The following is a 14,667-nucleotide window of genomic DNA, read 5'->3' on the forward strand; positions in this document are numbered from 1 at the left end:
GCAAGACTGCTGAATAGCCTTTCGGCTGAGTCTAAGCAGGCATCAATACTGAGTAGTTTTAAACATTCTATTTAGTGGACATTTGTTATTTTTATTATAAATCTTGTATATTATTTAATGTAAATATGTATACTGCTATAAATAGCGTTTTATAATTATGGTTTCTTGAAGTATTATTAATTGTAGTTGTTATTTCTTAGTTAGGGCCCCTAGTAAATCAACTTTGTTGAAGGGCAACCCTAGAAATGAAATAAAAGAAAAAAATAAAATAGATAAAAGCGTGGCCAGGGGAGGGACGAAGGGGAACCCTGGGGGCTAGCTAGGCATTTTGAAGACCACATCCTTCAGAATGCTTGGAATTTTTGAATAACGGAGGGTTGTTAAGGACGAACGTCAAGACTTCGTACGTAACTAACGATCGCTGAAAATTCCCGTTCTGGAGTGGAGTCCGTGGTTGATTTCCTTCTCCCTCTCTTTCGATTTTCATTGAAAGAGGACTGGAAACTATTGAACATAGAAAACACGCATGCTCAGTAAAACGCACGAGTTACGACGAAAATGGTGGAGGGTGATCCATCAATTCAGAAAGACGCTTAAGTTTGGCGCCAGTATGCAATGGTGAGCAATGGGTTATTTGGTAACTGAACTGAAAATGAATCCAGAATGCCTAACACCAACAGAATCAAAGCCGTTTATCTGCATGAAATGTAAGTCTTCAGGGAAAAACTCAAAGCTGAAATTTAGTTACACGAACCTGAACACAGGAATTTGGCTTTGTTCTAGTCCAAAGGTAAGTTAGTAAAGTGACATAGACGCTGAAAATATTGTTTATTCTACCACTTAGATAGTCTTTGTGTAAGATTTGGTAGTTGAGTTCTTCATTTTGAGGTTGAGACCCCTTGTCAGGCAGAAAGGGGCATGCTGTCAATGCACACTACAGCTCGTGTAGAGAGCTGCCATGTTTTGAAGATTAATTGTCCTTGTAAAAAGTGGCTGGTGAAGATTTTAAGTATTAGATTCAAGGAGAGACAGATCTTTCTGCAGTAATATTAAAAATATTTTTACAGTTTGTTTCCATTGTGGTACAACTGCAAGTTTCCTAACATTTCAGAGCCACTGCCCAAAGTTCTGAGGTGCAAATCACTCTAAGGAATTTTCATTTGACATCTTGCCCTTGTGCTGGACTGCACATTTGTCAACCTTTTTACAGCCACACAAGTAATTTGACAACTGATACAAAATGCCATGTAAACTGCTTACATGAAAAATTGAAACTGTTTAGATTGTAAGACAAAAGATACACCCCAACTACTTAAACCCCCTATTATTGATGACAGCTATTCCCAACGAATGTCAAGTTGGAATAGTTCTCCAAGTGAAAGACAGATTGCCCAGTAGCAAAATAAGTTTAAAATCAATTTTTGTTGCCACTACACAGTAAATAAACAATTTGGCAAGTAACAACACAAATAAATCTTTATAAAAAATACAATTTATGCGCATAGTATTCTATATTCATTCACAAGACAGTTTGAAAGATTGTTAAGGCAGTGAAGTAATCCTAGTTTTGGAAGTTTTCTAACAAAGTTTTAATTTAACAAAAGACATTGGAAAGTCCTCACCATTGGCTTGAGAAAATGCTAGTTCCTATACGAATTTTGTATTCAATCTGATAATTATTATGATGGTGGTGGTGATGATGATAATGAGTAAAGCTGACTTTAATGGTTTCATTTGTTTGATGATGATTTGAATATGATGTGGGCATTGCTTTGTTTTTGACTGTATGTGTTGATGGAGAAAGGTTTATCCTTTTGCTACTTGTGAAACTTGTTAATGCTCATCATGATAATGTTAATCATTTTGATGACAAAAGAAAAGGCTCATGAGTCATCTTCCTCCACGGTCAGCTTAATGTAAAAGGCCGAACAAATCTTGCATTTTTTGTGCAAAACTAAAGGAAGACCGAAGATCAGTGCATTGAACTGCAAGAATAAAAAAATTGACAATAATAATTGGACATTAAATGTCAGATATATATTTGAATGTGTATTTAAAGGCTTGTTGTAGGGGTTGGGTATGTGAAGCCAAATCCTTTTAATATTCTCAAGATGTAAATGAGCTTTGATAAAACTCTAATTTTTTGAGACACTTAGTATATTTGAAGCATTACCTCTGCATGAAAACAATCATATTAAAGAAAGCATTAAAACTTTTCACTGTTTTTAGTTATAAGCAAATTTTATGCAAACCAACATTAACATACCTCATCTGTAATATTGGTTTCAATGAGGTCAGAAATTTTCCTATGTGGTGCAAATTTAAATTATCAAAGAATAATAATCATAAAAACATAAAATACAGCTTGTCTATGAAAAAATTCACGTAAGACTATATAAATTAGTTCTCAGTCAGAGCTTTAATTTCCACTAAGCTTAAGTTGGAATCACTAATATTCTTTCACTAAACTATAACTTGCTATAGATGTAGAGTACCAAAGTTTCGACCACATAATCTGAAAGAACAGCATAAAATACCCCTCAATATGCAAAATTAGGTAGAAATGATCAAAATTTGGCAGATTTCATGTTTTCCAATGGATTACTTTTATTCTGGCTTGGTTTATAAAGTTATGAACAAGGAGGTTGGATAGGGGAGCGGCTTATGTTTATGTGCCCATATTTGAGCACACATTCAACTGATTTTGCACATTTAGAGTTATTTTCATTATGCTCTTAAGGATATATAAGCTAAATTGAAAAATTCTAAAATGCATTTTTGTGATGTCATCACTTTGGTACTCTTTATTGATCACTCAGATCACAGACTGTACAATTGTTCGACGTCCAGCTATCAAAATAGCCCTCAACATAACAATATTCAGCAAAATATAATACTGGTCTTGTAATTGTCATAGCCATCCATTTTAGCTTGTATTAATATTTGAACTAGATTAAACCGATGCATTGATTATACACTTTAAAAGGCTTTTATTTTAGTCAACTCTGTAAAATTCACAACTAAAAATTTACAAGTCCTAATAGAAACAAACATCTCCCAAAAGGACTAAGAATAAAATTATTGTTTACCTGTTTTTTGTTTGGTGAGATCTAGTGAATTTAATGACTCAAAATTATATTTCTGATGCCTTTGTCTGTCAATTACCTTTTTCTAAAATAATGTGCTAGATCTAGATAAAAATCAGCAAGGTGCATCAATATCAATCACTTTGCAAATAATATTAAATGGTGACTATAAGTGCAAATAACTAAAGGAAGAAGACCATATAATGTGGAATCTCAATTGGATGCATTCTGGTAAGCTATATGACAGTTTTTCCTTTGCCTTATATGTTGGGGTATAAGACAGTTTCTCTCTGATAATGCCTAAATTGACAAAACTTCAGGCTTTCGTGGGAAAAATATGGCAAGCGTGCTAACCACTGCACACCACCGCATGAAAACATCCAGGTGTGTGGTGCCGTGTGATATTTTTTCGCAAAAATCTATGGTTATCATAATAGATCCATGCAGAAATTGCCAACACGACAATGATGACACCAATAATTTTGATAAAATTTAATTCGCTGAATCCTTAGCATCACTACTAACATTTTAACAAAAAAACATATTATTTCTGAAGTCTTGAGCAAGTTTCTACAAAAGTTCTTTCATCGACTTCAATAATATATCGTTAGCAGAGTCATTGGGGGCTTGGCGTTATCTGGTTGTAATTACCGTTCTTGCGTGTAAATCCTTGCCCCAAGAGCCCTGGGTTATCAAGCATCACAGCTATTTTATGTATATGACTGGCCAGATGTCGATAATCCATAAAGATAATGATGGCACATTTTCCATTAAATTAAATGTCGCCAAAATCTAGATTTAAAGCAAAGCGAAGTCTGAAAAGGGGGCTGTACATATGGGTAGCAAAATCTGCAAATCTGCTACTTTTTCCTGCATAATTGGCAAGTCTAAATTAGCAATCGAAAATGAAAATCTTGTTAACAACATTTGATGTTCCTTATAAAAATCGGAGACAGAAATGTCTGTTATAGTCTTCTGTGTTTGGATTTGTTCATTGAAATGCCATAAAGCCTTGTAAAGGTGTAAACTTTTGCACAAATCCCTTTTCCATTTTTTGCATAATAAAAAGTGCATGTTTGCCAATGTCTGTTTTGCCGATGGAATTAATTATTCCCCTGAGAAAAAGTGATAAATATACTCCGGGGAAAAAGTAGGCCAAAATAACGGTGAAAATTTGTAGAAAAGTTCGTCATATCAAGAAAAATCATGATGAACATACAATTCGGTTTGTAATAACAAGAGTATGTTATATATGGGATTCATTTTACTGAGGGATTTTGTAAGGGGTTGGGCAGAATCCAGGGGGCCAGACATACTTTTGTTACACCAGAAAATTAGTTATAGCTGGATTTAATATTATCAGGATTCCACTGTAGATTAGTCCAATGATTATTTCAAAATTTTCTATTTAATCCGCAATCCTGACAAGCTGTTAAGCCTATTTGAAATGGCATGGAGTAATAGTAACAAGGAAAGATTTACATTTGAACCCGTCTCAAAAATCAACAAAACCAATCATTGATGGAGAATTTCGCTCTCAGAATAAAAGAAGGCGTGTGATATTTTGCACTCCTCGAAAGCAGTAGCCATGCGCCAGGGCGTACACATGCGTCGCACCCCTTTCCGACGAAAGCCTGAAACTTCTTCAAACCAGGTCTAGCCCTTGTTATTGCAGTGTGTTAAGAACGAGCTTCTCTGCTCAGGGCTTCTGCAAGGTATAAACAATTTAATCAATATCAGCCAACTCCTGCTTGCATTTCACAAAAAGTGGCACCAGTTTGCCCCTATTGAGGTCTGTTAATGTGATTGCATCATTTAATCATCCCCTGTTTGGGAACATTACCTGCTTGAATTTTTTAGTCAAAATAATTCTGGGAAACAACAAAAGTGCTTGTAGTCTCTATGAGTGATAATCTTGTTGAAGTCTGCCAATTGCATATATTTTAGATGTTTCAAGTAATAATATTTCTGCTGTTGTAGTGCTGTTTTCCGCTGAACTCACCAAAGGTCAACAATTATATTGTGAAGATTGATTTGCTTGATAGAGACCGTGCACAAAGACAAAAAAGATCCAGGAGGAAGGTATGTTTGCATGTTTTATGTCTACTTTTGCTTTATGAGTTTTTTTTCTATTCTCTTTAAATTTTTTGAAAATTAATCATTCATGACCTTCATATTTATGTGGAAATACACCGTCATTTGTAAACCTGTTGCCTTTTAAGGTTTTGATTGATTTTCTTCCCACCATGAATATAAACTGAACTGATATAAATTATAATTTAACTATGGTCTGTCATTAAATGCTTGATGTGCACAGTTTAGGCAGAGATGTGCACACTAGTTGGTGTATAGAACAGGACTGTCCTTAGTTGCTACTTAGAGTTTCACACTTAATGCGATCATCAGGTAACTCCTAAATAATAATTTTTGGTAATTTATTGTAATCATCAAATTTTCACTAGTTTACTTCTTCTGCTATTATTCTTGAATATTCATATGATATAAAGATTCTTTTCTTTTTAGGCACCCCATTTGTCAAATTCACCCAAAATCAAAGGAAATTCAAGGGCTGGTGGAAGCTCGGTTTCAGTTTCCACTTGTCAACAAGAAGATAAAGTTATCAATGAATTAACAGGTAAGATGACAGAGTTGTGTTTGTGTTTTTGTTTTATAGTACTTGCTCACTGATTTTGTTCCATTTTCATTCTGGTCAGGGGTAGCTGGCACCAGAAATAAACTGTTGTTAGTCATCCAAGCAATGGAGGCATAGAGGGCTCCCCCCCCCCCCCCACTGGCGTTTTTATCAGGGAATTTGGGCTTTCAAACACCTGATATGTTGAGTCTGTTTTCTTGTCGAAAAATGAAAACAGTGTATACTTGGGGCATAGGTATAGCAGTTGTTTTTAAAGCCACACAAAATTTAATTCAGAACTACAATCCCCTATCACTTCAGGCAACCTCAAAAACAGCATCTTGATTGCCAGAACGGGAATGGGTTGCTATAGCAATGCGTTCTAGGGGCACAGCTGACCTTCGATGCCTCATGGGTTTTATCAATGCGGTCCCAGCAACATTTCGGCTACTACTTTATTAGAAATGGCTTTCTGATAACGGAGACATTGAAGACAGAAAGAACAGACCATCCTGGATATAATAGAGCTCTAAACAATACTTTTAAAAAGACTTAATAATTTTACCGTTGAAAATCTTCCATCACAAGACGCCGGCAACGAAAATTAATATATTTTCATTTCTTCCAAGCAAATCCACGGGAATGTCTCGTTAACACTGTAACAATCTTTATCAAAGAAGAGAAGTCTTTGGGTAGGCCATTGTTTATAAGGGAAAACTTTGTTCATGCATTAGACTTTTACCAGCTGAAATTACAGAGAAAAACTCGAGACACCCCAGTGCACAGAACCAGTTTGAGTTATGGTAGTTATTTTGTTTGCGATTTTGTTTCATGAAGTAAGCGGCCGATACCCCGGAATGCATTATTAGACCGAGGAGGCTAATAAAGTGCGAGTAAAATACAATGGCTTTGTGCCCTGTTTTCTATGACAATACTCACATTCACAGAGTAAAAACAAAGGGAATGGCGATTCGCGATTAGAAACACAATCCTAATAAGAGAGATGTTAGCCAGGGCTATTGTTGACATTTTCATACCCATCCATGTGAGCTATTGGTTGCTTGCACATGTTGGAAAATTGAGGAAAATTTTTTGTTGAATAAGCACATTTCCAGTCTTTTTTGTGATCCAAGCAAGGGACAAAGGCGGTGCAAAGCACTTACCGTATTTACTCTAATATTCCCGCTGCGGGATTAGCGTTTCAACCTAACAAAAAAAGGCAGGATTATTCGAGAGGCAGGATTATTTTTTCAATGCCTTGAAGTCTAGTTTGAGGATACCGTTTCAACAAAAAAGTCTCTTAAACATGATTGTGGCAAATCAGAAAAAACAGACAAGACAGAGCAGATATTGTGCTTTATAGAAAGTAGTACAAAGTCAAAGAATCAAGCGTCTTTTTATGCTGCGAGACTTGGATGTTTGATAAACTTGCAAAATAAGACAGCTCTCTGCCCTCTCCCGTCTATGACATTATCATGTGATTTACCCATACTCCAAGCATAAGTTTCAATCCTTGATTTTCAACCCATACAAAGTGTGTAAAGAATTGCAAATGGCAATTAAAAGTTTCAATCCCGCATGCGGGATTACTGGGGAGGCGGGATTATTCTTACAATCTATGAAATACAAGCGGGATTACTAGAGAGGCGAGAATAAAAGAGAAGCAGGAATATTAGAGTAAATACGTTATGAAAAGGAAACAAAGTTGGCTGAAACAAAGTTAACCATGTCTCTATGAAAAACTTCAATTAAATATAAAACTTTTTTGATCATCTGGCAATAACTTTCTGAATGATCATTGTGATGTATACAAAATGATATACAACACACATTTAGATTGGTTATTTAATCACTTTTGGAGTGCATTAAAGATCCTAGAAACAGTTTGTTTTCATTTGATGTTACCTTATACCAAAGTTCCTTATAACAAGATTATTCAGCTTTCTATAACCTGGATGCTTTTAGCATTACTGATTATTACTATTGATAGCAAGGCTGATTCTAAAATGCGCTTGACAGTGTAATATTGATTATCTTTACCTGGAGTAATTGCTCCTGCAAAATGAACCATGAGAGCCCTGGCACAGAGGCACAAGCTATGTGATAGGAAAAGGCCTGAATATATGTATACCATCTCAAGCCCTGAAAAACATAAGTGCGATAATATCCTCACAGAATAAATCAGTTTTAACCCCAAATAACAAAGAAGAATAATGATGAAACTGCAAAAAGACAACTGTCCATAAGGAAATGAATGTTTAACGTGCAACCTCATATATGAAGCAACAGTAAGCAAGGATAAAGATGATGAAATGAAAAAGTTTATTGGCCTTACCGAAGGTACATTCAAACTATGATATGCTAACCACAACAAGGATTTGAAACACGAATAAAAAAAAGAGTACTGAACTTTCAAAATATGTTTGAAAATTGAAGGAACACTGAAAGATACCAACTATTAATGGAGAATTTTCAAGAAAATAAAGGGCACAGCTAGAAGTAACTTATAGGAACGCTGATTGACGAGTTTCCTGTATTTGATGCTGCTAAGTTCTTTCACGGATGTGCTGTCGTTTCTAGATCGAAAACACGCATATAGATCTTATTTAATATGCATATAATTCAATATTTAGGGGACAATAAAATACTTAATAGAACAGAATTTATAAGCCAATGTAGACACCAGAACAAACTTTTGAATAGCAATTTTTGACCTTAGAATAGTTGTTACCATTTATCACTCTACACAATTAGCTTCGTTTGATTGTGTTCGATTATTTGTTTTTACTGTTATGTCTTGCTTGCCATTAGTTTGTGTTTTTTATACACCTGATGATTGTTTACACATGAAACTCAGAGTTGTGTTACAAAACTGGGGTTCGATTCTGACCAGGTGCAGCACCCGGTTTACAATTGGGCAGCACCCTTTTGGAAATAATCTCCCTTTGTCAGCCTTGGCCTACTGAATATTATATATTATATCATCTCCTGAAGAGTGAGTTACTCACAAAACAGGCTTGTAGAGATAAATCATTTAGTCCTATTTTCTTCAACTCTATGGTATATCACCCTCTACGTGCTAACGTATTGAGCACTGTGCTACAGAAGTATCAAAAGACAAATTTATGAATAATATATATTATATAGACATATGAAAGTGACTTTAAACCAAAATTGAAAGACGATAATATAGTGAGATGAAGTACCATGCGCAATGTACATGTACAACATTAAAAGAGATTGATTGATAACTTTCATAAAAGTTTATTACAGAGATGATTTTTTCAATGAAACTGTTGTTTATTATCCATTGTGTTTTTTCTTTTTAATTCAAGTTTGATAAAGAACTTTGTATGTGTAATGTGATAAAGGACTTTGTAAAAAAACTTTTCTTGTTTTTGATTTTTATATAACAAATAGGTACAATGGTGTTCATTTTTCGTTTCAGATGAAAAAGCAAAGCACCTGTTGTCCAGAGTGAAGTATCATGAATTAGACGATGTGGAAAGGTTACAAGGAGATGGCCAGTCTACTAAATCTGATTGTATGACTTCAATAAGTGGGTCAACTTCATCTACTCTGTCTGATGGAATATCTTCAAGGAGGACTCCAGTTGAAAGTCAGAACCCAATATATTTAAATAAATGGTTAAATAGAATGGAGTGTGGCTCTGGTAATACTGATGATATCCAGGAAAAAGATGATTTGGATATTCAAAGTGATAATTTTGTCAATTTGGAAAAGTATTTACCATTTGTGCCCAGGAATGGAAAAATGAGCAGTGAATGTGAATTTAATGTTGATGAGCAAACAGAACCAAGTTTTTCTGTTCTAGAGTCAGTATTGATGGAGAGTTCTGACTGTTCCAGAGGCCATGGTTTGATTTATGACTTTGATAGTGCATATTCATCGCCAATCACTGACTTTGACTTTCACAACTGTGATCTATCTGGGAAGAGTGAACTGCTTCCAACAAGCAATCTTCATCAAGATGGGGGGCTAGCCTCTGTACTGGGAATGGTTGATGGCCTATTTAAAGAAATCAACAATGAATGTCTTCCACATGATGAGAACAGTAACAACCTTGATTATGAAATTGATATAAGTAAACTTCTCTAAAAATGTATTGTTTCTCAAGTCATGAGTGACTCATGTTTGTACAAATGTATATATTGTTTCTTTGATATAAATTTGGGTTTTTATATGACAATAGTAGATTTGAATGTTGATAGTTGTTTGTGCTTTATTTCAAAGTCCTTTTGAAGTTTTTTGTAGTTTTATACACAACAAAACTAAGATTTTATACCTTGTTTAGCCTAATATATCAATACTACTGCAGTTTTCTTTGTTATGTCATGGTACGGCAGTCAAACCATTTAGAGGATAAAATCACAAATTTTCTTCAGAGTCTGCAGGCCTGGCCATAAGACTTTTGACAGGGGAGCAGTAAACAGCTCTCCTAGTAGTATTCAGGTGAGCTATAAGAATAGAAACAAAGGAAAAATTGATTTCAAGGAGAGCAAATTTGCTTTTTAGAACAATTTAGGAGAGCAATCTCTAGCTCCCCTCCAGCGTTTGAGGAGAGCCTGGAGGGGAGTAAGAGCTATGGCTCTCCTCAGATGGCCAGGCCTGAGTCTGTTGTTTACTGTTGTGTACAAACTGTATTATAAGTCTTCATGTTTTTCAGACATTTCTAAGGTTGCAGCTCTTTAAAAATTGTCAGGTTTAAGTACCCTAACCCCTGCCCAATGACGTTATTTTAGTGTTACACACAAGTGTGACTGTTTTTGCAGATATGAAAGGAATTGATAAGGAGTTATTCCTTTCTCAGGTTATGCAATCCAAAGAGAAAAATAATAAAAGCAGATTTTTTTCATTCAATCACTTTCAGATTTTATGGGTTTTTAAAGACAGTCCTGTTGCTGTGGCTTTTACCTGCTCTCTAAGAAATTGGATCTTATATTTAATTTCTTCATAAACAGTCATAACTTTTTTTTGTGGACACGAAATTGAATTGCAGTCAGTAATCATTAATAGGTGTTCTCTGTGTCTGTACATGGAGAAAGTGCACCTTAATTTATCAATATTTAGATATGAAATTTCTTAATTGTGGTTATCTACTTTTATTGATTAATGTCATTTTCGGGAACGCCTTCACAAGAATAAGGTAGGAGGGAAGTGTTGGTGATAAGGGCAAATAGTAGAATTTATTTCCACTACCATAATATAGTATTTGTGAGGGTTGGGGTGGGGTTACAAAATAAAATATTGTCATGGATCTATTCCACCCATTCAGTCGGGCGCTTCTTTACATCAAAGGCTCTGAACGTTCTAGACAAAATTATTGATTCAAGTAGGTATTAAATGGGCTGGTTGTAAAGCTTTGATTGTCCGCTTATTCTCAATACTCCATGGTTGCAGGGTAATTGAGAGTGTGAAAAAGAAAATAATAATTGCAAGAAAGAAAGGTTAATTAAGTAATTGTTTACTTCAGCGTGTTTCTTATAGCAAGGCATAAAATAAGCGTAACTTTCTTGTTCTAACAATGGGAAAAAGTCAGTATCTTATAACACGCCGTTGGTTTTTTATGTTTATTATCGTTTTCTGAAAAAGAATTTTCCTCTATCAAAGACCGACAGCAAAAAAGGTGATTTGTCTATTTTTCTTTTTATTTCCAATGGAAATTATCATAATGAGATTGGCTAAACTAATCATTTTTCTTCAAAATTCTATAATTTTTCTTTGTGTCTCCTCTGTCTCTCCTGGAAAAAGGCAGGAGGGGCAGCTGCCCCCTCTGCCACTCCAGGGTAGGTGCCCCTGGTCATTTTATCCTGTCTCGCCATTAACATAAACTGTATTAGAGACAATATAACAAAAGTATATGAATGAAGTAAGGTAGAAGCAGTTTGAGTTGTATATTTTTGTTAAGAATTTGTCATCTTTGTGGGCTTGGACTAGAGAAGTTGAAAAGCTTCTGAATGTTACCACAAAAATGTGATTGCAACAGGGCAACACACAGCAATATCTATGTCATACAGGTTTACACTTTGGCATGCGCATCTATTTGCAATATTGTGTCGGTTGTGGTTGAATTTAGTTAAGGAATTAAACGTTTTCCATTTTTTGAACTTATGGAATTTATAAGAAATTTTTATTTTTATGCGTTGTGGTGTTAAGATATCAGTTATGCTCAAATTATATCAAGTATGATTTAATTGGTAAGTATCATGTTTGATGATGCGTACATTTTATTTCGATCGTATTTAAGAAGTGAGAGATGCTAGAGAGAACGAAGCAGCGCGATTTGGAAGGAAACAGAATAGAAAAGGTTGCCAAAAGTATTAAATATACCTGTGATAAATTATATCACTTCCATTAAATATGCCTAAGTCTTGTGCCTAATCCACTTATTTGTTATTTTAAGTTATTAAAATGTATCATCTTGTACCTGTTATGTTCTATTTCTTTCTAATTTACAGGAGGGGTAAGAAACTTGGATTTTCCGACAAAAATCTAACAAGCATTTATATTTTTTCATAGGCTTTAACATAATTTAACAACATCGGAACTGAAATAAATGAATCTTTTGATATATCAAAATATTCTTTTTTTCATTTAGCTTCAAATTCTTTCCTATCAAAACATGGCAATATGATTTACATAGACAAGCATGTTAAATGTCCGACTGGACCAGAGGTTTTCCGACAACATGACAGTTTAGCTCTACAGAGGGGTTTTTTGCCCCTCCCGCCGACCCTTCTATCTACGCCACTGCTACCAGAGCAGTTTGGACACCATAGCATTTTTAGCAACCAAATAGCCACCAGAGCAATTTAAGCAACCATCGTTTTCAAAAATTTCTGGGGAGCATTCCCCATACTTTATTATAAAACTTTTATCCTGACCTGGGGCTCATAAATTCTCTCCGTGGCCCTGTCCGTTTTCACCTAAAGGATGACAAAAGGGATGGCGATAAGCTGTTTACACGTATCCTTTAAAAAAGGAGCCCTTTACCTTTTCGTTCTTTTCGTCATGGATAGGCCAACGAAAAAAGTAGCTGCTGCCTGTTTACTACGTGGATTGATAAAGTGCGAGTTGGTCCTGAAGAGCGTGTTGCGATTTGCGAGTTACAAGTGGGAAATGCGAGTTGGTACATTTAACATGCGAGTTGCAACTTAGAGTTGCGAGTTGGGTCAATTTTTTTGCGAGTTCCGTAAATTTTCCTGGGTAAAATGGTTTTGTAGTAGTTTTTCGCTTTTTCTTCATTGCAGAGAATTTTCCTATATTTCGTACAAACTTAATGGCAAAAATTGAGGTGACATAGCCGGACACCAATGATGGATAACAAACATCTAAGAAAATTAACATTAATTTCAAAGATGATTGTACCGTAAATCCTCGAATTGGCCCCCCCCCCTCGAATAAGCCCCCACCCTAGAACTACAAATTGTCAATAAGCCCCCCTCGTATAAGCCTCCACTGCTACCGTATATTCTCGAATTGGGCCCCTCAATTTGATGATTTTTGCCATCCGAGGTTACCTAAAGCGTTTTATTGAATAACCACAACAAATTCATACTTTTGGTAGTAATTAATTAAATGCTCATAAAGAAATTCCTACTAAAATAAACGAGGTCTTTAATTAATGTCTTTTTAATGTCTACAATAATTTTACAAGCCCCCCCGCGTATAAGCCCCCCTAAAATATCAAAAATAAATAAGCCCCGAGGGGGCTAATTCGAGGATATATGGTAAGTGTTATGTTATTCTGTTGCCCGTTTTTCGCTGTGATATTTGAAACGTAGGCAGGTATACAGTTATAGATGAATTCTGTTGTTGTTTTTACTGTACACGTTTGTCATTTCATAAAAAACCTAGCTCATACCCTACAAGAAAAAGTTTCTTAAATTTTGTATTATTTTCTATTATTAACTAAAATAATAGAACAAAAGAATTTTTTTCCATCATGGAAAATCAAAATAAAGGACTCCTAATATTGAAATACTCTTCCCCCTTTTCCAACCAATTATTGTGCAAAGTAATGTGTATTGTGTAAAAAGTCGAAGACAAACGAAAGAACTTAAGCCTGAAATACACGATATTTTTTTATCAGTTTTTAACTGTCAGTTTTCAGTCAACAACTGATCGTGTATTTAGCAAAAACTGATGCATTATTGACCGTCAGTTTTTGACTGAAGAAGTTGAACACGTCCAACTTTGTCAGTTTTTAACTGATGGGATTTCTAGTCAATGGTGAAGACTCTATTGTTTTAATTAAGCTGGCGCCAGTGCTTCCAGTGTCACCCCCCCAAAAGTATCTTAACAGGAATCCCCCCTTAAGAGACCTTCATGTCATAAAAACAATAAATGATCAAGCAAAGGTAGTTGCTCCATTGGTTAAGTATGATATTCCTTGATATGAATGAAGGTAACTTGTGTCCATTTTCCCTAAAGTTTCTCGGTAGAAGTGTCCACTGCAATTCACGACGAGCTCCAAACTTTTTTTACATTCAAAAGGCATGCTAAGATGGAAAGAGGGTTTTAAATTGACAACTAGTCCTGCTTATTACCTAGCTTTAGAAGTAACTGACAACATGGTATTTTCTAAGACCACGGCGAAATTTTACCAGTTGTTTTTATCTGCTGCTCAATTTGTTTGTAAAAATAAAAGAATTTTCAATAAGATTATTCCTGCCCAGCCCAATTCGAAAAATTCTCTCCTCCTTCGGCGGCAACCATGGTGCCGCCTCAGATAGTAACTTTCGTGTACTTCTTATTGGGACACGAGCATCTGCAATCTAGCTAAACTTAAACTACCTAAGTAAGGTCGGTCCCTATTCTGTTTAATGGATAAATGACGTCCTTTTTCTTACCCAGAAACGTTTAGAGCGTTGATAACATTGAAAAATCACGGGAAAAGATCGAAAAAGAACTTTCTTAATATGCCTT

At 35.2% G+C, this 14,667-nt stretch overlaps 1 protein-coding gene across 1 annotated transcript; it reads left to right on the forward strand.

Annotated features, from left to right (window-relative positions):
- Positions 1 to 521: 521 nt before the first annotated feature.
- On the forward strand, positions 522 to 9,949 carry LOC135689353 (uncharacterized). Its single transcript, XM_065206538.2, has 4 exons — positions 522 to 790; positions 5,067 to 5,168; positions 5,610 to 5,721; positions 9,167 to 9,949. The coding sequence occupies exons 1-4, from the start codon at positions 626 to 628 to the stop codon at positions 9,835 to 9,837; spliced, it is 1,050 nt and encodes a 349-aa protein (XP_065062610.2). The 5' UTR covers positions 522 to 625; the 3' UTR covers positions 9,838 to 9,949.
- Positions 9,950 to 14,667: the final 4,718 nt, after the last annotated feature.

Source organism: Rhopilema esculentum, chromosome 5, assembly GCF_057945365.1.
Source record: "Rhopilema esculentum isolate cy_ngs chromosome 5, ASM5794536v1, whole genome shotgun sequence".
Lineage (NCBI taxonomy): Eukaryota > Metazoa > Cnidaria > Scyphozoa > Rhizostomeae > Rhizostomatidae > Rhopilema > Rhopilema esculentum.

Excerpts from the sequence above, each read along its gene's own strand:
- LOC135689353 (XM_065206538.2), top strand. The coding sequence starts at position 626 with ATGGGTTATTTGGTAACTGAACTGAAAATGAATCCAGAATGCCTAACA. Across the intron at positions 791-5,066 it reads GGCTTTGTTCTAGTCCAAAG|TGCTGTTTTCCGCTGAACTC; the intron begins GTAAGTTAGTAA and ends CTGCTGTTGTAG. Across the intron at positions 5,169-5,609 it reads AAAAAAGATCCAGGAGGAAG|GCACCCCATTTGTCAAATTC; the intron begins GTATGTTTGCAT and ends TTTTCTTTTTAG.